This window comes from Oncorhynchus clarkii, chromosome 30 (genome assembly GCF_045791955.1).
Source record: "Oncorhynchus clarkii lewisi isolate Uvic-CL-2024 chromosome 30, UVic_Ocla_1.0, whole genome shotgun sequence".
Classification (NCBI taxonomy): Eukaryota; Metazoa; Chordata; class Actinopteri; order Salmoniformes; family Salmonidae; genus Oncorhynchus; species Oncorhynchus clarkii.
Window position 1 is genome coordinate 41,926,428 of NC_092176.1, and position 27,201 is coordinate 41,953,628.

The 27,201-nt window shown below is 45.0% G+C and overlaps 1 protein-coding gene across 1 annotated transcript in view; it reads right to left on the reverse strand.

Moving 5' to 3' along the window:
* The window catches only part of LOC139389426 (BMP-2-inducible protein kinase-like), a 100,840-nt gene that overhangs the window by 32,867 nt on the left and 40,772 nt on the right, over window positions 1-27,201 (reverse strand). The window contains exons 3-11 of the mRNA XM_071136172.1: window positions 25,371-25,476; window positions 24,970-25,112; window positions 15,056-15,177; window positions 6,688-6,769; window positions 5,459-5,591; window positions 1,879-1,982; window positions 1,672-1,751; window positions 1,177-1,409; window positions 687-826 (exon numbers count right to left, since the gene is read on the reverse strand). Of these exons, the coding sequence (XP_070992273.1) occupies window positions 687-826; window positions 1,177-1,409; window positions 1,672-1,751; window positions 1,879-1,982; window positions 5,459-5,591; window positions 6,688-6,769; window positions 15,056-15,177; window positions 24,970-25,112; window positions 25,371-25,476 (1,143 nt within the window). The remainder of the gene's footprint in view (window positions 1-686; window positions 827-1,176; window positions 1,410-1,671; window positions 1,752-1,878; window positions 1,983-5,458; window positions 5,592-6,687; window positions 6,770-15,055; window positions 15,178-24,969; window positions 25,113-25,370; window positions 25,477-27,201) is intronic.

Sequence of the window (27,201 nt, forward strand, 5' to 3'; positions counted from 1 at the left end):
GTAGAACCTTAATATAACCCTGGTGTCAGACAGCGTTAGGGTTTCTCAGTAGAACCTTAATATAACCCTGGTGTCAGACAGCGTGAGGGTTTATCAGTAGAACCTTAATATAACCCCTGGTGTCAGACAGCGTGAGGGTTTCTCAGCAGTACCTTAATATAACCCCTGGTGTCAGACAGCGTGAGGGTTTATCAGTAGAACCTTAATATAACCCTGGTGTCAGACAGCGTGAGGGTTTATCAGTAGAACCTTAATATAACCCTGGTGTCAGACAGCGTGAGGGTTTATCAGCAGTACCTTAATATAACCCCTGGTGTCAGACATCGTGAGGGTTTATCAGTAGAACCTTAATATAACCCTGGTGTCAGACAGCGTGAGGGTTTATCAGCAGTACCTTAATATAACCCCTGGTGTCAGACAGCGTGAGGGTTTATCAGTAGAACCTTAATATAACCCCTGGTGTCAGACAGCGTGAGGGTTTATCAGTAGAACCTTAATATAACCCCTGGTGTCAGACAGCGTGAGGGTTTCTCAGTAGAACCTTAATATAACCCTGGTGTCAGACAGCGTGAGGGTTTATCAGTAGAACCTTAATATAACCCTGGTGTCAGACAGCGTGAGGGTTTCTCAGTAGAACCTTAATATAACCCCTGGTGTCAGACAGCGTGAGGGTTTCTCAGCAGTACCTGAAGGTATTGGAGCTGCTGTGGATGGACAGGATGGAGATGTTGTTGCAGACGCAGGTCTCCAGGCTGCAGCTGTTGGAGGACCCTGTTGGCTGTCTGGGGCTGTGGAGCAACCGGCTGGCTGTTACCAGGTGTTGGAGCTGTGATACAAGAGGAGATCGTTCGTTGTCTATTTAGTGAGAATGTGTCTTCTGCCTATACAAACCCTCTCAGATAAACCCGTTGAGATGCACAGGGTCCGCCACGGAGCAGTGCCCCTTGGGGGATAGCCGCTCAGGAGGTTCAGAGTCTCGCTCAGGGGGTTCAGAGTCTCGCTCAGGGGGTTCAGAGTCTCACTCAGGGGGTTCAGAGTCTCACTCAGGGGGTTCAGAGTCTCACTCAGGGGGTTCAGAGTCTCACTCAGGGGGTTCAGAGTCTCACTCAGGGGGTTCAGAGTCTCACTCAGGGGCACGTTGGCGGATAAACAAACACAGTATTTTTGCTTTCTCACCTTTCTGCCCATTGCTGACGGCTACAGAAGGCACAGCTGTAGGGGTGATGGGCGTGGCGGCGATGGGCGTGGCGGCGGTGGGCGTGGCGGCGGCGGGCGTGGCGGCGGCGGGCACGGCTATAGGGGTGACAGCTGTGTTGGCTACAGGGATGGGTATCACATTACTGTTGGCAGCCTTGGGTCTCTGTCTCGGAGCGATGGAAGTTGCCGTCGGGCCCGCGGACTCTGTGATTCTGGAGTAGTAGGGGAACAACCAGAACAGTGGAAAAACTTCATTATTAACGTTTATTTATACATTCTCATTGGCAGATAAAAAAACGTATTTTACAAAAAAAAAGAGACCCGACTCGTATTCTTTCACAAATATCCACAGCACAGTGAAGGGAGAACTTATTTGTATTGCTTTTAATCTTTTTAAATTCATTTCTTATTAACACTTTGTTCTAGCTAGCTATTTGTGTAGGTGGCTATCAAGTAAACGCAATGTGGCTGTACCTGGCTTTCGTCATGCTCTTCCTAGCAGCAACCTCGCTGGCTGTGAGTGGCTCAGGGAGTGACGTGGGGAGAGGGGAGCTCTGCAGAGGGGCCCAATACAACCGTCACTGTTGCTGGGTATATAGACACCCAACTTCTCCAGACACGGGTCTTCATTTCACTTATAATACAAAACACATCTGTCACAATCAATGAACAGCAACTTACAAAGAGATTTGGCACTGGACACTCCTTTCCAGCTAACTTGAAGGCAAAGTAGGAGACTTGATAGATGTCTGGTCTCTTCTCATGGTCAGGCTCAAGCATATATCCTGGAGGAGACATGGGAGAGAGGACATATAGTTTAATGTATCCTGGAGTAGAGGGGACATATAGTTTAATGTATCCTGGAGTAGAGGGGACATATAGTTTAATGTATCCTGGAGGAGACATGGGAGTAGAGGGGACATATAGTTTAATGTATCCTGGAGTAGAGGGGACATATAGTTTAATATATCCTGGAGGAGACATGGGAGTAGAGGGGACATATAGTTTAATGCATCCTGGAGTAGAGGGGACATATAGTTTAATATATCCTGGAGGAGACATGGGAGTAGAGGGGACATATAGTTTAATATATCCTGGAGAAGAGGGGAAATATAGTTTACTATATCCTGGAGAAGAGGGGAAATATAGTTTAATGTATCCTGGAGTAGAGAGGACGTATAGTTTAATGTATCCTGAAGGAGGAGACATGGGAGTAGAGAGGACATAGTTTAATGTATCCTGGAGTAGAGGGGACATATAGTTTAATATATCCTGGAGTAGAGGGGACATATAGTTTAATATATCCTGGAGAAGAGGGGACATATAGTTTACTATATCCTGGAGAAGAGGGGACATATAGTTTACTATATCCTGGAGAAGAGGGGACATATAGTTTACTATATCCTGGAGAAGAGGGGACGTATAGTTTAATATATCCTGGAGTAGAGGGGACATATAGTTTACTATATCCTGGAGAAGAGGGGACATATAGTTTAATGTATCCTGGAGGAGACATGGGAGTAGAGGGGACATATAGTTTAATATATCCTGGAGAAGAGGGGAAATATAGTTTACTATATCCTGGAGAAGAGGGGACGTATAGTTTAATATATCCTGGAGAAGAGGGGACATATAGTTTACTATATCCTGGAGAAGAGGGGACGTATAGTTTACTATATCCTGGAGAAGAGGGGACATATAGTTTAATATATCCTGGAGTAGAGGGGACATATAGTTTACTATATCCTGGAGAAGAGGGGTGGTATAGTTTACTATATCCTGGAGAAGAGGGGACGTATAGTTTACTATATCCTGGAGAAGAGGGGACGAATAGTTTACTATATCCTGGAGAAGAGGGGACGTATAGTTTACTATATCCTGGAGAAGAGGGGTGGTATAGTTTAATATATCCTGGAGAAGAGGGTTGGTATAGTTTACTATATCCTGGAGAAGAGGGGTGGTATAGTTTAATATATCCTGGAGAAGAGGGGACGTATAGTTTACTATATCCTGGAGAAGAGGGGTGGTATAGTTTAATATATCCTGGAGAAGAGGGGACGTATAGTTTACTATATCCTGGAGAAGAGGGGACGTATAGTTTAATATATCCTGGAGAAGAGGGGACGTATAGTTTAATATATCCTGGAGAAGAGGGGACGTATAGTTTAATATATCATGGAGAAGAGGGGTGGTATAGTTTAATATATCCTGGAGAAGAGGGTTGGTATAGTTTACTATATCCTGGAGAAGAGGGGTGGTATAGTTTAATATATCCTGGAGAAAAGGGGACGTATAGTTTACTATATCCTGGAGAAGAGGGGACATATAGTTTAATATATCCTGGAGAAGAGGGGACGTATAGTTTAATATATCCTGGAGAAGAGGGGACGTATAGTTTAATATATCCTGGAGAAGAGGGGACGTATAGTTTAATATATCCTGGAGAAGAGGGGACATATAGTTTAATATATCCTGGAGAAGAGGGGACATATAGTTTAATATATCCTGGAGAAGAGGGGACGTATAGTTTAATATATCCTGGAGAAGAGGGGACGTATAGTTTACTATATCCTGGAGAAGAGGGGACGTATAGTTTACTATATCCTGGAGAAGAGGGTTGGTATAGTTTAATATATCCTGGAGAAGAGGGGACGTATAGTTTAATATATCCTGGAGAAGAGGGGACATATAGTTTAATATATCCTGGAGTAGAGGGGACATATAGTTTACTATATCCTGGAGAAGAGGGGACATATAGTTTAATATATCCTGGAGTAGAGGGGACATATAGTTTACTATATCCTGGAGAAGAGGGGACGTATAGTTTACTATATCCTGGAGAAGAGGGTTGGTATAGTTTAATATATCCTGGAGAAGAGGGGACATATAGTTTACTATATCCTGGAGAAGAGGGGACGTATAGTTTACTATATCCTGGAGAAGAGGGGACGTATAGTTTAATATATCCTGGAGAAGAGGGGACGTATAGTTTAATATATCCTGGAGAAGAGGGGACATATAGTTTAATATATCCTGGAGAAGAGGGGACGTATAGTTTAATATATCCTGGAGAAGAGGGGACGTATAGTTTACTATATCCTGGAGAAGAGGGTTGGTATAGTTTACTATATCCTGGAGAAGAGGGGACGTATAGTTTAATATATCCTGGAGAAGAGGGGACATATAGTTTACTATATCCTGGAGAAGAGGGGACGTATAGTTTAATATATCCTGGAGAAGAGGGGACGTATAGTTTAATATATCCTGGAGAAGAGGGGACATATAGTTTAATATATCCTGGAGAAGAGGGGACATATAGTTTACTATATCCTGGAGAAGAGGGGACATATAGTTTACTATATCCTGGAGTAGAGGGGACATATAGTTTAATATATCCTGGAGTAGAGGGGACATATAGTTTACTATATCCTGGAGAAGAGGGGACATATAGTTTACTATATCCTGGAGAAGAGGGGACATATAGTTTACTATATCCTGGAGAAGAGGGGACGTATAGTTTAATATATCCTGGAGAAGAGGGGACATATAGTTTACTATATCCTGGAGAAGAGGGGACGTATAGTTTACTATATCCTGGAGAAGAGGGGACATATAGTTTACTATATCCTGGAGAAGAGGGGACGTATAGTTTACTATATCCTGGAGAAGAGGGGACGTATAGTTTAATATATCCTGGAGAAGAGGGGACGTATAGTTTACTATATCCTGGAGAAGAGGGGACATATAGTTTACTATATCCTGGAGAAGAGGGGTGGTATAGTTTAATATATGCTGGAGAAGAGGGGACGTATAGTTTAATATATCCTGGAGATATATTAATATATCCTATAGTTTAACACACATTACTTAATAGTATCGCAGACATATCAGAGAATCCCCACTTTCCTTAAGAGAAGGCATGTACACTTTACACAGGTTTAAAATATAAATAAGTGAATTGAAATGTGTATGAAAATACTAGTATTACCTCTCTATAATACATTTTTCACCCTGGTACAATGCATGAAATGTCCATCTCACGTTTGACCACAAGGAGGCGCTATTGGATAATATTTATATTAAAGGCCTACAGTGGGTGTGTAAACAATGAATGGTAGTTTGATTGGGCAAATTAACTGGCCTGTTAAATGTTTACGCATCAGAAATATTCACATGACAATGTTCAATGTGGTTTAATTGTTATATGTATTGACAGCTTTGTGGTTGGTGTGTTACTGAGGAACAAGGCAGATGGACTTACGGATTAAGCAGTGCAGCTTGAAGGAGAATTTGGAATTGTCGGGAACGACAAAGGTTCCATCACATATGGCGACTTGACTCTCCCCGAACGGGAGCGAGAAGAAACACAGCTTGTACAACAAGCAACCAAGAGCCTGAAACACAGAAACACAGCTTGTACAACAACCAACCAAGCGCCAGAAACAGAAGAAACACAGCTTGTACAACAAGCAACCAAGAGCCTGAAACACAGAAACACAGCTTGTACAACAAGCAACCAAGAGCCTGAAACACAGAAACACAGCTTGTACAACAACCAACCAAGCGCCAGAAACAGAAGAAACACAGCTTGTACAACAAGCAACCAAGAGCCTGAAACACAAGAAACACAGCTTGTACAACAAGCAACCAAGAGCCTGAAACACAGCTTGTACAACAACCAACCAAGCGCCTGAAACAGAAGAAACACAGCTTGTACAACAAGCAACCAAGAGCCTGAAACACAGAAACACAGCTTGTACAACAACCAACCAAGCGCCTGAAACAGAAGAAACACAGCTTGTACAACATGATATATGATATTAAACCATATTACAATACAAGTTATGTTATATAACATGGACTGCTGTTACCTCTGTCAGACAAATGAAGACAGTGTATTTCTCCATTCAGTTTTTCCACACCTATAATCCCCCCCCCCCCCACCCCAAACCCAGATTCGTCCATCGGACTTGCCAGGTGGTGAAGCGTGATTCATCACTCCAGAGAAAGCGTTTCCACTGCTCCAGAGTCCAATGGCGGCGAGCTTTTACACCACTCCAGACGACGATTGGCATTGCACATGGTGATCTTAGTTTTGTGTGCGGCTGCTCGGCCACGGAAACCCATTTCCTGAAGCTCCCGACGAACAGTTCCTGCGCTGATGTCACTTCCAGAGGCAGTTAGGAACGCCACGTTGAAAAGTCACTGAGCTCTTCAGTAAAGACATTCTACTTGTCAATGTTGTTTGTCTATGGAGATTGCATGGTGGTGTGCTGTATTTTATACACCTGTCAGCAACTGGTGTGGCTGATATATTAGAATCCGAGAATTTGAAGGGGTGTCCACAGTTTTGGCCATGCTGGGTACATTCACGACACACACACACACAACTCAAGCTCTTCTGTTACTGACTGGCTAGAGTCCACACACACCTCCGCGTATGTACACACACACCCCTAAGGGTTCCGTACAAACACCACAACCACTTACCCATATATCAGCCTTGGTGGTAATGGCCTTCCCTGCATACACGTTAATCATCTCTGGAGCTCGATAAGACAGGGTAGTGTACCTACACGGGCACACGCACACACACACACACACACACACAGTAAGTGCTCAGCATCAAAAGTCACCTGCGTTTCGGTTCTAGTGTTATGCAAGTATGAAGCAGCTGAAATTATACCCTATTCCCTATGTAGTGCACTACTATAGACCCTATTCCCTATGTAGTACACTACTATAGACCCTATTCCCTATATAGTACACTACTATAGACCCTATTCCCTATGTAGTGCACTACTATAGACCCTATTCCCTATATAGTGCACTACTATAGACCCTATTCCCTATATAGTACACTACTATAGACCCTATTCCCTATATAGTACACTACTATAGACCAGAGCCCTATTCCCTATGTAATACACTACTATAGACCCTATTCCCTATATAGTGCACTACTATAGACCCTATTCCCTATGTAGTACACTACTATAGACCAGAGCCCTATTCCCTATATAGTGCACTACTATATACCAGAGCCCTATTCCCTATATAGTGCACTACTATAGACCAGAACCCTATTCCCTATATAGTGCACTACTATAGACCAAAGCCCTATGGCACCCTATTCCCTATATAGTGCACTACTATAGACCAGAACCCTATTCCCTATATAGTGCACTACTATAGACCAGAGCCCTATTCCCTATATAGTGCACTACTATAGACCAGAGCCCTATTCCCTATATAGTGCACTACTATAGACCCTATTCCCTATATAGTACACTACTATAGACCAGAGCCATATTCCCTACATAGTACACTACTATAGACCTTATTCCCTATATAGTACACTACTATAGACCCTATTCCCTATATAGTACACTACTATATACCCTATTCCCTATATAGTGCACTACTATAGACCCTATTCCCTATGTAGTACACTACTATAGACCCTATTCCCTATATAGTACACTACTATAGACCAGAGCCCTATTCCCTATGTAGTGCACTACTATAGACCCTATTCCTTATATAGTGCACTACTATAGACCCTATTCCCTATATAGTGCACCACTATAGACCCTATTCCCTATATAGTGCACTACTATAGACCCTATTCCCTATATAGTGCACTACTATAGACCCTATTCCCTATATAGTGCACTACTATAGACCCTATTCCCTATATAATACACTACTATAGACCCTATTCCCTATATAGTGCACTACTATAGACCCTATTCCATGTGTAGTACACTACTATAGACCCTATTCCCTATATAGTGCACTACTATAGACCCTATTCCCTATGTAGTGCACTACTATAGACCCTATTCCCTATGTAGTACACTACTATAGACCAGAGCCCTATTCCCTATGTAGTGCACTACTATAGACCCTATTCCTTATATAGTGCACTACTATAGACCCTATTCCCTATGTAGTGCACTACTATAGACCCTATTCCCTATGTAGTACACTACTATAGACCAGAGCCCTATTCCCTATATAGTGCACTACTATAGACCAGAACCCTATTCCCTATATAGTGCACTACTATAGACCAGAGCCCTATTCCCTATATAGTGCACTACTATAGACCAGAGCCCTATTCCCTATATAGTGCACTACTATAGACCCTATTCCCTATATAGTACACTACTATAGACCAGAGCCATATTCCCTACATAGTACACTACTATAGACCTTATTCCCTATATAGTACACTACTATAGACCCTATTCCCTATATAGTACACTACTATATACCCTATTCCCTATATAGTGCACTACTATAGACCCTATTCCCTATGTAGTACACTACTATAGACCCTATTCCCTATATAGTACACTACTATAGACCAGAGCCCTATTCCCTATGTAGTGCACTACTATAGACCCTATTCCTTATATAGTGCACTACTATAGACCCTATTCCCTATATAGTGCACCACTATAGACCCTATTCCCTATATAGTGCACTACTATAGACCCTATTCCCTATATAGTGCACTACTATAGACCCTATTCCCTATATAGTGCACTACTATAGACCCTATTCCATGTGTAGTACACTACTATAGACCCTATTCCCTATATAGTGCACTACTATAGACCCTATTCCCTATGTAGTGCACTACTATAGACCCTATTCCCTATGTAGTACACTACTATAGACCCTATTCCCTATGTAGTGCACTACTATAGACCCTATTCCCTATGTAGTGCACTACTATAGACCCTATTCCCTACATAGTACACTACTATAGACCATATTCCCTATATAGTACACTACTATAGACCCTATTCCCTATATAGTACACTACTATAGACCCTATTCCCTACATAGTACACTACTATAGACCCTATTCCCTACATAGTACACTACTATAGACCCTATTCCCTATATAGTACACTACTATAGACCAGAGCCCTATTCCCTATGTAGTGCACTACTATAGACCCTATTCCCTATATAGTACACTACTATAGACCAGAGCCCTATTCCCTACATAGTACACTACTATAGACCCTATTCCCTATATAGTACACTACTATAGACCCTATTCCCTATATAGTACACTACTATAGACCAGAGCCCTATTCCCTATGTAGTGCACTACTATAGACCCTATTCCCTATATAGTGCACTACTATAGACCCTATTCACTATTTAGTACACTACTAAATCAAATCAAATCAAATTTTATTTGTCACATACACATGGTTAGCAGATGTTAATGCGAGTGTAGCGAAATGCTTGTGAAAACCTACTACAGACCCTATTCACTATGTAGTAAACTACTATAGACCCTAATCACTATGTAGTACACTACTATAGACCCTATTCCCTATATAGTGCACTACTATAGACCAGAGCCCTATTCCCTATATAGTGTACTACTATAGACCAGAGCCCTATTCCCTATATAGTGCACTACTATAGACCAGAGCCCTATTCCCTATATAGTGCACTACATTAGACCAGAGCCCTATTCCCTATATAGTGCACTACTTTAGACCAGAGCCCTATATAGTGCATTACTTTAGACCAGAGCCCTATTCCAAATATAGTGCACTACATTAGACCAGAGCCCTATTCCCTATATAGTGCACTACATTAGACCAGAGCCCTATTCCCTATATAGTGCATTACTTTAGACCAGAGCCCTATTCCAAATATAGTGCACTACATTAGACCAGAGCCCTATTCCCTATATAGTGCACTACATTAGACCAGAGCCCACGTTAGTGCACTACTGTTGACCAGAGCCCTATTCCCTATATAGTGCACTACTATAGACCAGAGCCCTATTCCCTATATAGTGCACTACTATAGACCAGAACCCTATTCCCTATATAGTGCACTACTTTAGACCAGAGCCCTTTTCCCTATATAGTGCACTACTGTTGACCAGAGCCCTATTCCCTATAAAGTGCACTACTTTAGACCAGAGCCCTTTTCCCTATATAGTGCACTACTGTTGACCAGAGCCCTATTCCCTATATAGTGCACTACTTTAGACCAGAGCCCACGTTAGTGCACTACTGTTGACCAGAGCCCTATTCCCTATATAGTGCACTACTATAGACCAGAGCCCTATTCCCTATTTAGTGCACTACTATAGACCAGAGCCCTATTCCCTATATAGTGCACTACTATAGACCAGAGCCCTATTCCCTATATAGTGCACTACTATAGACCAGAGCCCTATTCCCTATATAGTGCACTACTATAGACCAGAGCCCTATTCCCTATATAGTGCACTACTATAGACCAGAGCCCTATTCCCTATATAGTGCACTACTATAGACCAGAGCCCTATTCCCTATATAGTGCACTACTATAGACCAGAGCCCTATTCCCTATATAGTGCACTACTATAGACCAGAGCCCTATTCCCTATATAGTGCACTACTATAGACCAGAGCCCTATTCCCTATATAGTGCACTACTATAGACCAGAGCCCTATTCCCTATATAGTGCACTACTATAGACCAGAGCCCTATTCCCTATATAGTGCACTACTATAGACCAGAACCCTATTCCCTATATAGTGCACTACTATAGACCAGAGCCCTATTCCCTATATAGTGCACTACTTTAGACCAGAGCCCTTTTCCCTATATAGTGCACTACTGTTGATCAGAGCCCTATTCCCTATATAGTGCACTACTTTAGACCAGAGCCCACGTTAGTGCACTACTTTAGACCAGAGCCCACGTTAGTGCACTACTTTAGACCAGAGCCCACGTTAGTGCACTACTATAGACCAGAGCCCACGTTAGTGCACTACTATAGACCAGAGCCCACGTTACTGCACTACTATAGACCAGAGCCCACGTTAGTGCACTACTTTAGACCAGAGCCCACGTTAGTGCACTACTTTAGACCAGAGCCCACGTTAGTGCACTACTTTAGACCAGAGCCCACGTTAGTGCACTACTTTAGACCAGAGCCCACGTTAGTGCACTACTTTAGACCAGAGCCCACGTTAGTGCACTACTTTAGACCAGAGCCCACGTTAGTGCACTACTATAGACCAGAGCCCACGTTAGTGCACTACTATAGACCAGAGCCCACGTTAGTGCACTACTATAGACCAGAGCCCACGTTAGTGCACTACTTTAGACCAGAGCCCACGTTAGTGCACTACTTTAGACCAGAGCCCACGTTAGTGCACTACTTTAGACCAGAGCCCACGTTAGTGCACTACTTTAGACCAGAGCCCACGTTAGTGCACTACTTTAGACCAGAGCCCACGTTAGTGCACTACTTTAGACCAGAGCCCACGTTAGTGCACTACTTTAGACCAGAGCCCACGTTAGTGCACTACTTTAGACCAGAGCCCACGTTAGTGCACTACTTTAGACCAGAGCCCACGTTAGTGCACTACTTTAGACCAGAGCCCACGTTAGTGCACTACTTTAGACCAGAGCCCACGTTAGTGCACTACTTTAGACCAGAGCCCACGTTAGTGCACTACTTTAGACCAGAGCCCACGTTAGTGCACTACTTTAGACCAGAGCCCACGTTAGTGCACTACTTTAGACCAGAGCCCACGTTAGTGCACTACTTTAGACCAGAGCCCACGTTAGTGCACTACTTTAGACCAGAGCCCACGTTAGTGCACTACTTTAGACCAGAGCCCACGTTAGTGCACTACTTTAGACCAGAGCCCACGTTAGTGCACTACTTTAGACCAGAGCCCACGTTAGTGCACTACTTTAGACCAGAGCCCACGTTAGTGCACTGCATAGTGCAATGTTTGAGTGCAGGGCTGAAGTGGAGAACACCTCATTTAAAAGGTCCGTTCATAAACCATTCATAAGGTGTTCATAAACCATTCATAAGGTGTTTATAAACCTTTTATAAGGCATTTACAAACAGTACACCACTCATCATTTATGAATCATTACTCCCACGTGTAAACGTTAGTCACGGGTGCACCTCAGCCACGCTCAAGGTACTAAACGATATCATAACCGCCATCGATAAAAGACAGTAGTGTGCAGCCGTCTTCATCGACCTGGCCAAGGCTTTCGACTCTGTCAATCACCATATTCTTATCGGCAGACTCAGTAGCCTCGGTTTTTCTGATGACTGCCTTGGCTGGTTCACCAACTACTTTTCAGACGGAGTTCAGTGTGTCAAATCGGAGGGCAATGTGTCCGGTCCTCTGGCAGTCTCTATGGGGGTGCCACAGGGTTCAATTCTCGGGCCGACTCTTTTCTCTGTATATATCAATGATGTTGCTCTTGCTGCGAGCGATTCCCTGATCCACCTCTACGCAGACGACACCATTCTGTATACTTCCGGCCCGTCCTTGGACACTGTGCTATCTAACCTCCAAACAAGCTTCAATGCCATACAACACTCCTTCCGTGGCCTCCAACTGCTCTTAAACGCTAGCAAAACCAAATGCATGCTTTTCAACCGTTCGCTGACTGCACCCGCACACCTGACTAGTATCACCACCCTGGATGGTTCCGACCTTGAATATGTGGACATCTATAAGTACCTAGGTGTCTGGCTAGACTGTAAGCTCTCCTTCCAGACTCATATCAAACATCTCCAATCGAAAATCAAATCTAGAGTCGGCTTTCTATTCCGCAGCCCTCACGCTGCCAAACTTACCCTAGTAAAACTGACTATCCTACCGATCCTCGACTTCGGCGATGTCATCTACAAAATTGCTTCCAACACTCTACTCAGCAAACTGGATGCAGTTTATCACAGTGCCATCCGTTTTGTTACTAAAGCACCTTATACCACCCACCACTGCGACCTGTATGCTCTAGTCGGCTGGCCCTCGCTACATATTCGTCGCCAGACCCACTGGTTCCAGGTCATCTACAAGTCCATGCTAGGTAAAGCTCCGCCTTATCTCAGTTCACTGGTCACGATGGCAACACCCACCCGTAACACGCGCTCCAGCAGGTGTATCTCACTGATCATCCCTAAAGCCAACACCTCATTTGGCCGCCTTTCGTTCCAGTTCTCTGCTGCCTGTGACTGGAACGAATTGCAAAAATCGCTCAAGTTGAAGACTTTCATCTCCCTCACCAACTTCAAACATCTGCTATCTGAGCAGCTAACCGATCGCTGCAGCTGTACATAGTCTATCGGTAAATAGCCCACCCGATTTTACCTACCTCATCCCCATACTGTTTTTATTTATTTACTTTTCTGCTCTTTTGCACACCAGTATCTCTACCTGTACATGACCATCTGATCATTTATCACTCCAGCGTTAATCTGCAAAATTGTAATTATTCGCCTACCTCCTCATGCCTTTTGCACACAATGTATATAGACTCTTTTTTCTACTGTGTTATTGACTTGTTAATTGTTTACTCCATGTGTAACTCTGTGTTGTTGTCTGTTCACACTGCTATGCTTTATCTTGGCCAGGTCGCAGTTGCAAATGAGAACTTGTTCTCAACTGGCCTACCTGGTTAAATAAAGGTGTTCTCAACTAGCCTACCTGGTTAAATAAAGGTGTTCTCAACTGGCCTACCTGGTTAAATAAAGGTGTTCTCAACTAGCCTACCTGGTTAAATAAAGGTGTTCTCAACTAGCCTACCTGGTTAAATAAAGGTGTTCTCAACTAGCCTACCTGGTTAAATAAAGGTGTTCTCAACTAGCCTACCTGGTTAAATAAAGGTGTTCTCAACTAGCCTACCTGGTTAAATAAAGGTGTTCTCAACTAGCCTACCTGGTTAAATAAAGGTGTTCTCAACTAGCCTACCTGGTTAAATAAAGGTGTTCTCAACTAGCCTACCTGGTTAAATAAAGGTGTTCTCAACTAGCCTACCTGGTTAAATAAAGGTGTTCTCAACTGGCCTACCTGGTTAAATAAAGGTGTTCTCAACTGGCCTACCTGGTTAAATAAAGGTGTTCTCAACTGGCCTACCTGGTTAAATAAAGGTGTTCTCAACTGGCCTACCTGGTTAAATAAAGGTGTTCTCAACTAGCCTACCTGGTTAAATAAAGGTGAAATATATATTTTTTTAAATAGTTATTTCAGACATTTATATTTACTTAACCATCCTGTGTTGTGTGATTATTCTGTTACCAGGTACTGATGGGTGATTATTCTGTTACCAGGTACTGATGGGTGATTATTCTGTTACCAGGTACTGATGGGTGATTATTCTGTTACCAGGTACTGATGGGTGATTATTCTGTTACCAGGTACTGATGGGTGATTATTCTGTTACCAGGTACTGATGGGTGATTATTCTGTTACCAGGTACTGATGGGTGATTATTATGTTACCAGGTACTGATGGGTGATTATTCTGTTACCAGGTACTGATGGGTGATTATTCTGTTACCAGGTACTGATGGGTGATTATTCTGTTACCAGGTACTGATGGGTGATTATTCTGTTACCAGGTACTGATGGGTGATTATTCTGTTACCAGGTACTGATGGGTGATTATTTTGTTACCAGGTACTGATGGGTGATTATTCTGTTACCAGGTACTGATGGAATGTCTACCAATGGCATGCCCATCTTTTAGTGAGAATTTACACCATACAGGACAGCCCTTTGCAAAGACAGCCCTTTGCAAAGACAGCCCTTTGCAAAGACAGCCCTTTGCAAAGACAGCCCTTTGCAAAGACAGCCCTTTGCAAAGACAGCCCTTTGCAAAGACAGCCCTTTGCAAAGACAGCCCTTTGCAAAGACAGCCCTTTGCAAAGACAGCCCTTTGCAAAGACAGCCTTTACAGTCAATCCGATGGACAATCGTGACTCAGTGATGAGGTGTATCTACAAATGTATGCACATAGATGACAAGTGAGGCGCACACACACACACTCAAAGGTCACCCACTCACTTCTTGATTTCGTCCTCCACGGCGGTCACTCCGTCTTTGTGTGGGAGCAGCACCTTGTGAGTAGCACTTCCAAAATCACACAGAACATAACTCCCATTATCACTCAGGAGGATGTTCTCTACCTGGAGGAGACGGGGGGAGGAGAGAGACAAAACTTTAGTAAGAGATGGACAGAAGGGGGAGATGAAGGTGGAAAAAAAAAAGAGGACGTGAATGATTGAAAGCGACAGATATTGATGGAGGAAGGAGACCGAGAGAGAGACCGAGACAGAGAGACCGAGACCGAGAGAGAGAGAGGAGTGTGTCACTGACTGCCCAAATTACAATGTGGATGGTGAGGTAGCTGGACTACTAAAGCTGGCCAATAGAAAACGAGTTTATTCACAAGACTTGGACAGGTTCTGTTTTGTTGACTATTTTAGTCCACAGCAGAGAGATATGCCAAGATACACAAAACATTACTGAGGGAGATGGGAACGAGAGAGGAATGAGAGGGGAACAGGATGAATATTAGATTGAAAGTGACACAAAGGATGAAATGATGGGAGAAGGAGAGGGGGGAGGGGGGGGGGACAGCGACACAAAGGACAGAAGGGGAAAGAGAGCTGAATGACACAGACACACAGTCTTGTCCAGCTAACCTTGTGGGGGACACACAATTCAGTCCCATTCAAAATCCTATTTTCCCGAAACTTAACCCTTACACCTAACCCTAAACCTTAACCCTAACCATAACTCATAACCCTAAACCTAGCTTCTAACCCTAACCCTTACACCTAACCCTAACCCTAAAACCTTAACCCTAAACATAAACGTCTAACCCTAACCCGTCCTCCCACTTTCTCCAGTACTCTAACCCTAACCTGTACTCTTACCCTAACCTGTACCCTAACCTGTACCCTAACCTGTACTCTAACCCTAACCTGTACTCTAACCTGTACTCTTACCCTAACCTGTACTCTAACCCTAACCTGTACTCTAACCCTAACCTGTACTCTTACCCTAACCTGTACTCTTACCCTAACCTGTACTCTAACCTGACCTCTAACCTGTACTCTTACCCTAACCTGTACCCTAACCTGTACTCTAACCCTAACCTGTACTCTAACCCTAACCTGTACTCTAACCCTAACCGGTACTCTAACCCTAACCTGTACTCTTACCCTAACCTGTACTCTTACCCTAACATGTACTCTAACCTGTACTCTTACCCTAACCTGTACCCTAACCTGTACTCTAACCCTAACCTGTACTCTAACCTGTACCCTAACCTGTACCCTAACCTGTACTCTAACCCTAACCTGTACTCTAACCCTAACCTGTACTCTAACCCTAACCTGTACTCTAACCCTAACCTGTACTCTAACCCTAACCTGTACTCTAACCCTAACCTGTACTCTAACCCTAACCTGTACTCTTACCCTAACCTGTACTCTTACCCTAACCTGTACTCTTACCCTAACCTGTACTCTTACCCTAACCTGTACTCTTACCCTAACCTGTACTCTTACCCTAACCTGTACTCTTACCCTCTTACCCTAACCTGTACTCTTACCCTAACCTGTACTCTTACCCTAACCTGTACCCTAACCTGTACTCTAACCCTAACCTGTACTCTAACCCTAACCTGTACTCTAACCCTAACCTGTACTCTAACCCTAACCTGTACTCTAACCTGTACTCTAACCTGTACCCTAACCTGTACTCTAACCTGTACTCTAACCCTAACCTGTACCCTAACCTGTACCCTAACCCTAACCTGTACCCTAACCCTAACCTGTACTCTAACCCTAACCTGTACTCTAACCCTAACCTGTACTCTAACCCTAACCTGTACTCTAACCCTAACCTGTACTCTTACCCTAACCTGTACTCTTACCCTAACCTGTACTCTTACCCTAACCTGTACCCTAACCTGTACCCTAACCTGTACTCTAACCCTAACCTGTACTCTAACCTGTACTCTTACCCTAACCTGTACTCTAACCCTAACCTGTACTCTAACCCTAACCTGTACTCTTACCCTAACCTGTACTCTAACCCTAACCTGTACTCTAACCTGACCTCTAACCTGTACTCTTACCCTAACCTGTACCCTAACCTGTACTCTAACCCTAACCTGTACTCTAACCCTAACCTGTACTCTAACCCTAACCTGTACTCTAACCCTAACCGGTACTCTAACCCTAACCTGTACTCTTACCCTAACCTGTACTCTTACCCTAACATGTACTCTAACCTGTACTCTTACCCTAACCTGTACCCTAACCTGTACTCTAACCCTAACCTGTACTCTAACCTGTACCCTAACCTGTACCCTAACCTGGACTCTAACCGTAACCTGTACTCTAACCCTAACCTGTACTCTAACCCTAACCTGTACTCTAACCCTAACCTGTACTCTAACCCTAACCTGTACTCTAACCCTAACCTGTACTCTAACCCTAACCTGTACTCTAACCCTAACCTGTACTCTAACCCTAACCTGTACTCTTACCCTAACCTGTACTCTTACCCTAACCTGTACTAACCTTACCCTAACCTGTACTCTTACCCTAACCTGTACTCTTACCCTCTTACCCTAACCTGTACTCTTACCCTAACCTGTACTCTTACCCTAACCTGTACCCTAACCTGTACTCTAACCCTAACCTGTACTCTAACCCTAACCTGTACTCTAACCCTAACCTGTACTCTAACCCTAACCTGTACTCTAACCTGTACTCTAACCTGTACCCTAACCTGTACCCTAACCTGTACCCTAACCTGTACCCTAACCCTAACCTGTACCCTAACCCTAACCTGTACTCTAACCCTAACCTGTACTCTAACCCTAACCTGTACTCTAACCCTAACCTGTACTCTAACCCTAACCTGTACTCTTACCCTAACCTGTACTCTTACCCTAACCTGTACTCTTACCCTAACCTGTACTCTAACCTGTACTCTTACCCTAACCTGTACTCTTACCCTAACCTGTACTCTTACCTTAACCTGTACTCTAACCCTAACCTGTACTCTAACCTGTACTCTTACCCTAACCTGTACTCTAACCCTAACCTGTACTCTAACCCTAACCTGTACTCTTACCCTAACCTGTACTCTAACCCTAACCTGTACTCTAACCTGACCTCTAACCTGTACTCTTACCCTAACCTGTACCCTAACCTGTACTCTAACCCTAACCTGTACTCTAACCCTAACCTGTACTCTAACCCTAACCGGTACTCTAACCCTAACCTGTACTCTAACCCTAACCTGTACTCTAACCCTAACCTGTACTCTTACCCTAACCTGTACTCTTACCCTAACCTGTACTCTAACCTGTACTCTTACCCTAACCTGTACCCTAACCTGTACTCTAACCCTAACCTGTACTCTAACCTGTACCCTAACCTGTACCCTAACCTGGACTCTAACCGTAACCTGTACTCTAACCCTAACCTGTACTCTAACCCTAACCTGTACTCTAACCCTAACCTGTACTCTAACCCTAACCTGTACTCTTACCCTAACCTGTACTCTTACCCTAACCTGTACTCTTACCCTAACCTGTACTCTTACCCTAACCTGTACTCTTACCCTAACCTGTACTCTTACCCTAACCTGTACTCTTACCCTAACCTGTACTCTTACCCTCTTACCCTAACCTGTACTCTTACCCTAACCTGTACCCTAACCTGTACCCTAACCCTAACCTGTACCCTAACCCTAACCTGTACTCTAACCCTAACCTGTACTCTAACCCTAACCTGTACTCTAACCCTAACCTGTACTCTAACCCTAACCTGTACTCTAACCTGTACTCTTACCCTAACCTGTACTCTTACCCTAACCTGTACTCTTACCCTAACCTGTACTCTTACCCTAACCTGTACTCTTACCTTAACCTGTACTCTAACCCTAACCTGTACTCTAACCTGTACCCTAACCTGTACTCTAACCCTAACCTGTACTCTAACCCTAACCTGTACTCTTACCCTAACCTGTACTCTAACCCTAACCTGTACTCTAACCCTAACCTCTAACCTGTACTCTTACCCTAACCTGTACCCTAACCTGTACTCTAACCCTAACCTGTACTCTAACCCTAACCTGTACTCTAACCCTAACCTGTACTCTAACCCTAACCTGTACTCTTACCCTAACCTGTACTCTTACCCTAACCTGTACTCTAACCTGTACTCTTACCCTAACCTGTACCCTAACCTGTACTCTAACCCTAACCTGTACTCTAACCTGTACCCTAACCTGTACCCTAACCTGGACTCTAACCCTAACCTGTACTCTAACCCTAACCTGTACTCTAACCCTAACCTGTACTCTAACCCTAACCTGTACTCTAACCCTAACCTGTACTCTTACCCTAACCTGTACTCTTACCCTAACCTGTACTCTAACCCTAACCTGTACTCTTACCCTAACCTGTACTCTTACCCTAACCTGTACTCTTACCCTAACCTGTACTCTTACCCTAACCTGTACTCTTACCCTAACCTGTACTCTTACCCTCTTACCCTAACCTGTACTCTTACCCTAACCTGTACTCTTACCCTAACCTGTACCCTAACCCTAACCTGTACTCTAACCCTAACCTGTACTCTAACCCTAACCTGTACTCTAACCCTAACCTGTACTCTAACCCTAACCTGTACTCTAACCTGTACTCTAACCTGTACCCTAACCTGTACTCTAACCCTAACCTGTACCCTAACCTGTACCCTAACCTGTACCCTAACCCTAACCTGTACTCTAACCCTAACCTGTACTCTAACCCTAACCTGTACTCTAACCCTAACCTGTACTCTAACCCTAACCTGTACTCTTACCCTAACCTGTACTCTAACCTGTACTCTTACCCTAACCTGTACTCTTACCCTAACCTGTACTCTTACCCTAACCTGTACTCTTACCCTAACCTGTACTCTAACCTGTACTCTAACCCTAACCTGTATTCTAACCTGTATTCTAACCCTAACCTGTACTCTTACACTAACCTGTACTCTAACCTGTACTCTAACCCTAACCTGTACTCTTACCCTAACCTGTATTGTAACCTGTACTCTAACCCTAACCCTAACCTGTACCCTAACCCTAACCTGTATCCTAACCTGTACTCTTACCCTAACCTGTACTCTTACCCTAACCTGTACTCTTACCCTAACCTGTACCCTAACCCTAACCTGTACTCTAACCCTAACCTGTACTCTAACCCTAACCTGTACTCTAACCCTAACCTGTACTCTAACCCTAACCTGTACTCTAACCTGTACTCTAACCTGTACCCTAACCTGTACTCTAACCCTAACCTGTACCCTAACCTGTACCCTAACCTGTACCCTAACCCTAACCTGTACTCTAACCCTAACCTGTACTCTAACCCTAACCTGTACTCTAACCCTAACCTGTACTCTAACCCTAACCTGTACTCTTACCCTAACCTGTACTCTAACCTGTACTCTTACCCTAACCTGTACTCTTACCCTAACCTGTACTCTTACCCTAACCTGTACTCTTACCCTAACCTGTACTCTAACCTGTACTCTAACCCTAACCTGTATTCTAACCTGTATTCTAACCCTAACCTGTACTCTTACACTAACCTGTACTCTAACCTGTACTCTAACCCTAACCTGTACTCTTACCCTAACCTGTATTGTAACCTGTACTCTAACCCTAACCCTAACCTGTACCCTAACCCTAACCTGTATCCTAACCTGTACTCTTACCCTAACCTGTACTCTTACCCTAACCTGTACTCTTACCCTAACCTGTACTCTTACCCTAACCTGTACTCTTACCCTAACCTGTACTCTAACCCTAACCTGTACCCTAACCTGTACCCTAACCTGTACCCTAACCTGTACTCTAACCTGTACTCTAACCTGTACTCTAACCCGTACTCTAACCCTAACCTGTACTGTTACCCTAACCTGTACTCTAACCTGTACTCTAACCTGTACTCTAACCTGGTCTGGTAACATGACCGAGTACAAACAGTGCAGCTATTCCCTCCGCAAGGCTATCAAACAAGCTAAGCGCCAGTACAGAGACAAAGTAGAATCTCAATTCAACGGCTCAGACACAAGAGGCATGTGGCAGGGTCTACAGTCAATCACGGACTACAGGAAGAAATCCAGCCCAGTCACGGACAAGGATGTCTTGCTCCCAGGCAGACTAAATAACTTTTTTGCCCGCTTTGAGGACAATACAGTGCCACTGACACGGCCTGCAACGAAAACATGCGGTCTCTCCTTCACTGCAGCCGAGGTGAGTAAGACATTTAAACGTGTTAACCCTCGCAAGGCTGCAGGCCCAGACGGCATCCCCAGCCGCGCCCTCAGAGCATGCGCAGACCAGCTGGCCGGTGTGTTTACGGACATATTCAATCAATCCCTATACCAGTCTGCTGTTCCCACATGCTTCAAGAGGGCCACCATTGTTCCTGTTCCCAAGAAAGCTAAGGTAACTGAGCTAAACGACTACCGCCCCGTAGCACTCACTTCCGTCATCATGAAGTGCTTTGAGAGACTAGTCAAGGACCATATCACCTCCACCCTACCTGACACCCTAGACCCACTCCAATTTGCTTACTGCCCAAATAGGTCCACAGACGATGCAATCTCAACCACACTGCACACTGCCCTAACCCATCTGGACAAGAGGAATACCTATGTGAGAATGCTGTTCATCGACTACAGCTCGGCATTCAACACCATAGTACCCTCCAAGCTCGTCATCAAGCTCGAGACCCTGGGTCTCGACCCCGCCCTGTGCAACTGGGTACTGGACTTCCTGACGGAAGACAACATCGCCTCCCCGCTGATCCTCAACACTGGGGCCCCACAAGGGTGCGTTCTGAGCCCTCTCCTGTACTCCCTGTTCACCCACGACTGCGTGGCCACGCACGCCTCCAACTCAATCATCAAGTTTGCGGACGACACAACAGTGGTAGGCTTGATTACCAACAACGACGAGACGGCCTACAGGGAGGAGGTGAGGGCCCTCGGAGTGTGGTGTCAGGAAAATAACCTCACACTCAACGTCAACAAAACTAAGGAGATGATTGTGGACTTCAGGAAACAGCAGAGGGAACACCCCCCTATCCACATCGATGGAACAGTAGTGGAGAGGGTAGCAAGTTAAGTTCCTCGGCATACACATCACAGACAAACTGAATTGGTCCACTCACACAGACAGCATCGTGAAGAAGGCGCAGCAGCGCCTCTTCAACCTCAGGAGGCTGAAGAAATTTGGCTTGTCACCAAAAGCACTCACAAACTTCTACAGATGCACAATCGAGAGCATCCTGGCGGGCTGTATCACCGCCTGGTATGGCAACTGCACCGCCCTCAACCGTAAGGCTCTCCAGAGGGTAGTGAGGTCTGCACAACGCATCACCGGGGGCAAACTACCTGCCCTCCAGGACACCTACACCACCCGATGTCACAGGAAGGCCATAAAGATCATCAAGGACATCAACCACCCGAGCCACTGCCTGTTCACCCCGCTATCATCCAGAAGGCGAGGTCAGTACAGGTGCATCAAAGCTGGGACCGAGAGACTGAAAAACAGCTTCTATCTCAAGGCCATCAGACTGTTAAACAGCCACCACTAACACTGAGTGGCTGCTGCCAACACACTGACACTGACTCAACTCCAGCCACTTTAATAATGGGAATTGATGGGAAATGATGTAAATATATCACTAGCCACTTTAAACAATGCTACCTTATATAATGTTACTTACCCTACATTATTCATCTCATATGCATACGTATATACTGTACTCTATATCATCGACTGTATCCTTATGTAATACATGTATCACTAGCCACTTTAAACTATGCCACTTTGTTTACATACTCATCTCATTTGTACATACTGTACTCGATACCATCTACTGTATCTTGCCTATGCTGCTCTGTACCATCACTCATTCATATATCCTTATGTACATATTCTTTATCCCCTTACACTGTGTACAAGACAGTAGTTTTGGAATTGTTAGTTAGATTACTTGTTATTACTGCATTGTCGGAACTAGAAGCACAAGCATTTCGCTACACTCGCATTAACATCTGCTAACCATGTGTATGTGACAAATAAAATTTGATTTGATTTGATTTAACCCTAACCTGTACTCTAACCCTAACCTGTACTCTAACCTGTACTCTAACCCGTACTCTAACCCTAACCTGTACTCTAACCCTAACCTATACTCTAACCCTAACCTGTACTCTAACCCTAACCTGTACTCTAACCCTAACCCGTACTCTAACCCGTACTCTAACCCGTACTCTAACCCGTACTCTAACCCGTACTCTAACCCGTACTCTAACCCGTACTCTAACCCGTACTCTAACCCGTACTCTAACCCGTACTCTAACCCGTACTCTAACCCGTACTCTAACCCGTACTCTAACCCTAACCCGTACTCTAACCCTAACCTGTACTCTAACTCTAACCTGTACTCTAACTCTAACCTGTACTCTAACTCTAACCTGTACTCGAACCCTAACCTGTACTCGAACCCTAACCTGTACTCTAACCTGTACTCTAACCCTAACCTGTACCCTAAACTGTACCCTAACCTATACCCTAACCCTAAACTGGACCCTAACCCTAACCCTCTAACCCTAACCTGTACTCTAACCTGTACTCTAACCCGTACTCTAACCCTAACCTGTACTCTAACCTGTACTCTAACCCTAACCTGTACTCTAACCTGTACTCTAACCCTAACCTGTACTCTAACCTGTACTCTAACCCTAACCTGTACTCTAACCCTAACCTGTACTCTAACCCTAACCTGTACTCTAACCCTAACCTGTACTCTAACCCTAACCGGTACTCTAACCTGTACTCTAACCCTAACCTGTACTCTAACCCTAACCTGTACTCTAACCCTAACCTGTACTCTAACCCTAACCTGTACCCTAACCTGTACTCTAACCTGTACTCTAACCCGTACTCTAACCCGTACTCTAACCCGTACTCTAACCCGTACTCTAACCCTAACCTGTAATCTTACCCTAACCTGTACTCTAACCTGTACTTTAACCCTAACCTGTACTCTAACCCTAACCTGTACTCTAACCTGTACTCTAACCCTAACCTGTACTCTAACCCTAACCTGTACTCTAACCCGTACTCTAACCCGTACTCTAACCTATACTCTAACCCTAACCTGTACTCTAACCCTAACCTGTACTCTAACCTGTACTCTAACTCTAACTCTAACCTGTACTCTAACCTGTATTCTAACCCTAACTGGGCAGACCCCCGTGTTAGGACAGGCTGGGCAGACCCCCGTGTTAGGACAGGCTGGGCAGACCCCCGTGTTAGGACAGGCTGGGCAGACCCCCGTGTTAGGACAGGCTGGGCAGACCCCCGTGTTAGGACAGGCTGGGCAGACCCCCGTGTTAGAACAGGCTGGGCAGACCCCCGTGTTAGAACAGGCTGGGCAGACCCCCGTGTTAGAACAGGCTGGGCAGACCCCCGTGTTAGAACAGGCTGGGCAGACCCCCGTGCTAGGACAGGCTGGGAAGACCCCCGTGTTAGGACAGGCTGGGCAGACCCCCGTGTTAGGAAGATGGAGAAAGGTGGAGGTAGAGGAGGGGGGGGGGGGGGGATTAAGGATAAGCGCATTGTGGCAGACGATAGGAAGAGGAGGGGGAGAAGGGGTCAAGGATGAAGAGGAAGAGAGAATATGACAGAGGAAGAGGAGCATTGAGAGGTGGACAATGAGTAGAAGGAAAACTATACAGAACAGAGAAACACAAATTATGTGGTCAAGGAGAGAGTAGAGAGGAAAGAGAAGGACCGAGGTCTGTTTCTTCTCCATACCTTGAGGTCCCTGTGTATGAGGTGTGTTACACTGATGTGTGTGTGTGTGTGTTTATTCTCCTTACCTTCAGGTCCCTGTGTATGACAGGGGTTCTACACTGATGCAGCCTGGCCACAGCCTCACAGGTATCAGTGAAGATGGTCAACACCTCCGGCTCCGTAAACCCTATATGGAGACGCTGGTTCATCTGCTTCACTACCTGACCAGCTGGGGAGGAGGGGGGGGGGGGGGGGGACAGGAGAGTGAAAAAGAGGGGGAGAATGAGGTAGTGGGTGAGAGAGGAGAAGGAGAATGTTTAAGTTACAATCCAGGGTCAATAAGAAGACAGAAAAAAAAATCACAGGAATATTTTTTGAACTCTGAAGTATATTTGTCCCATATCTGTATGTTCAATAATAAAAAAATGACATTACCGGACCGAACAACTGTATGAAAATGGAAGAGGGGGGGACCCAAAACTCCTACCTTTACAGTACTCCATGAGGATAAGGACCTCCCAGACACTGTCCCCTACGGAGTTGATGGTAGAGTCCAGGTAGTTCACTATGTTCTTATGACCTGACAGCTCTTTCTGCAGAAGGAGGAGGAGGACATTCTAAGAGATCGATACAGAGATCAATACAGTGCATTCGGAAAGTATTCAGACCCCTTGACAAATTCCACATTTTGTTACGTTACAGCCTTATTCTAAAATGGATTCAAATGTTTTTATTGTTCCCTCAATCTACTGTAGATTGAGGACATTGGGGGACTGGCTTATTCTCCTCATAGAAGTGAAGTCAGTCATCAGTCCAACCATCAGGTGTTGGTCTTTGTTTCTTAGTGTTCACGTCCTGTCCCAGTGTGTCACAGCCACCTCACATCTACGGTAGTCACAGCCACCTCACATCTACGGTAGTCACAGCCACCTCACATCTACGGTAGTCACAGCCACCTCACATCTACGGTAGTCACAGCCACCTCACATCTACGGTAGTCACAGCCACCTCACATCTACGGTAGTCACAGCCACCTCACATCTACGGTAGTCACAGCCACCTCACATCTACGGTAGTCACAGCCACTTCACATCTACGGTAGTCACAGCCACCTCACATCTACGGTAGTCACAGCCACCTCACATCTACGGTAGTCACAGCCACCTCACATCTACGGTAGTCACAGCCACCTCACATCTACGGTAGTCACAGCCACCTCACATCTACGGTAGTCACAGCCACCTCACATCTACGGTAGTCACAGCCACCTCACATCTACGGTAGTCACAGCCACCTCACATCTACGGTAGTCACAGCCACCTCACATCTACGGTAGTCACAGCCACCTCACATCTACGGTAGTCACAGCCACCTCACATCTACGGTAGTCACAGCCACCTCACATCTACGGTAGTCACAGCCACAGCCACCTCACATCTACGGTAGTCACAGCCACTTCACATCTACGGTAGTCACAGCCACCTCACATCTACGGTAGTCACAGCCACCTCACATCTACGGTAGTCACAGCCACAGCCACCTCACATCTACGGTAGTCACAGCCACCTCACATCTACGGTAGTCACAGCCACCTCACATCTACGGTAGTCACAGCCACCTCACATCTACGGTAGTCACAGCCACCTCACATCTACGGTAGTCACAGCCACAGCCACCTCACATCTACGGTAGTCACAGCCACTTCACATCTACGGTAGTCACAGCCACCTCACATCTACGGTAGTCACAGCCACAGCCACCTCACATCTACGGTAGTCACAGCCACAGCCACCTCACATCTACGGTAGTCACAGCCACTTCACATCTACGGTAGTTACAGCCACCTCACATCTACGGTAGTCACAGCCACCTCACATCTACGGTAGTCACAGCCACCTCACATCTACGGTAGTCACAGCCACCTCACATCTACGGTAGTCACAGTTACAACCACCTCACATCTACGGTAGTCACAGTTACAGCCACCTCACATCTACGGTAGTCACAGTTACAGCCACCTCACATCTACGGTAGTCACAGTTACAGCCACCTCACATCTACGGTAGTCACAGTTACAGCCACCTCACATCTACGGTAGTCACAGTTACAGCCACCTCACATCTACGATAGTCACAGTTACAGCCACCTCACATCTACGGTAGTTACAGTTACACCCCACAAGTTGGATTGGCTTGATGGGCACCTCCTACGTACCATACGGTCAAGCTGCTCCCACAACAGCTCAATAGGGTTGAAAACCTGAAACTATAATGGAGTGGCCAGCACAGACAAAATACCAGCCGACCGCTTCTTCCCTA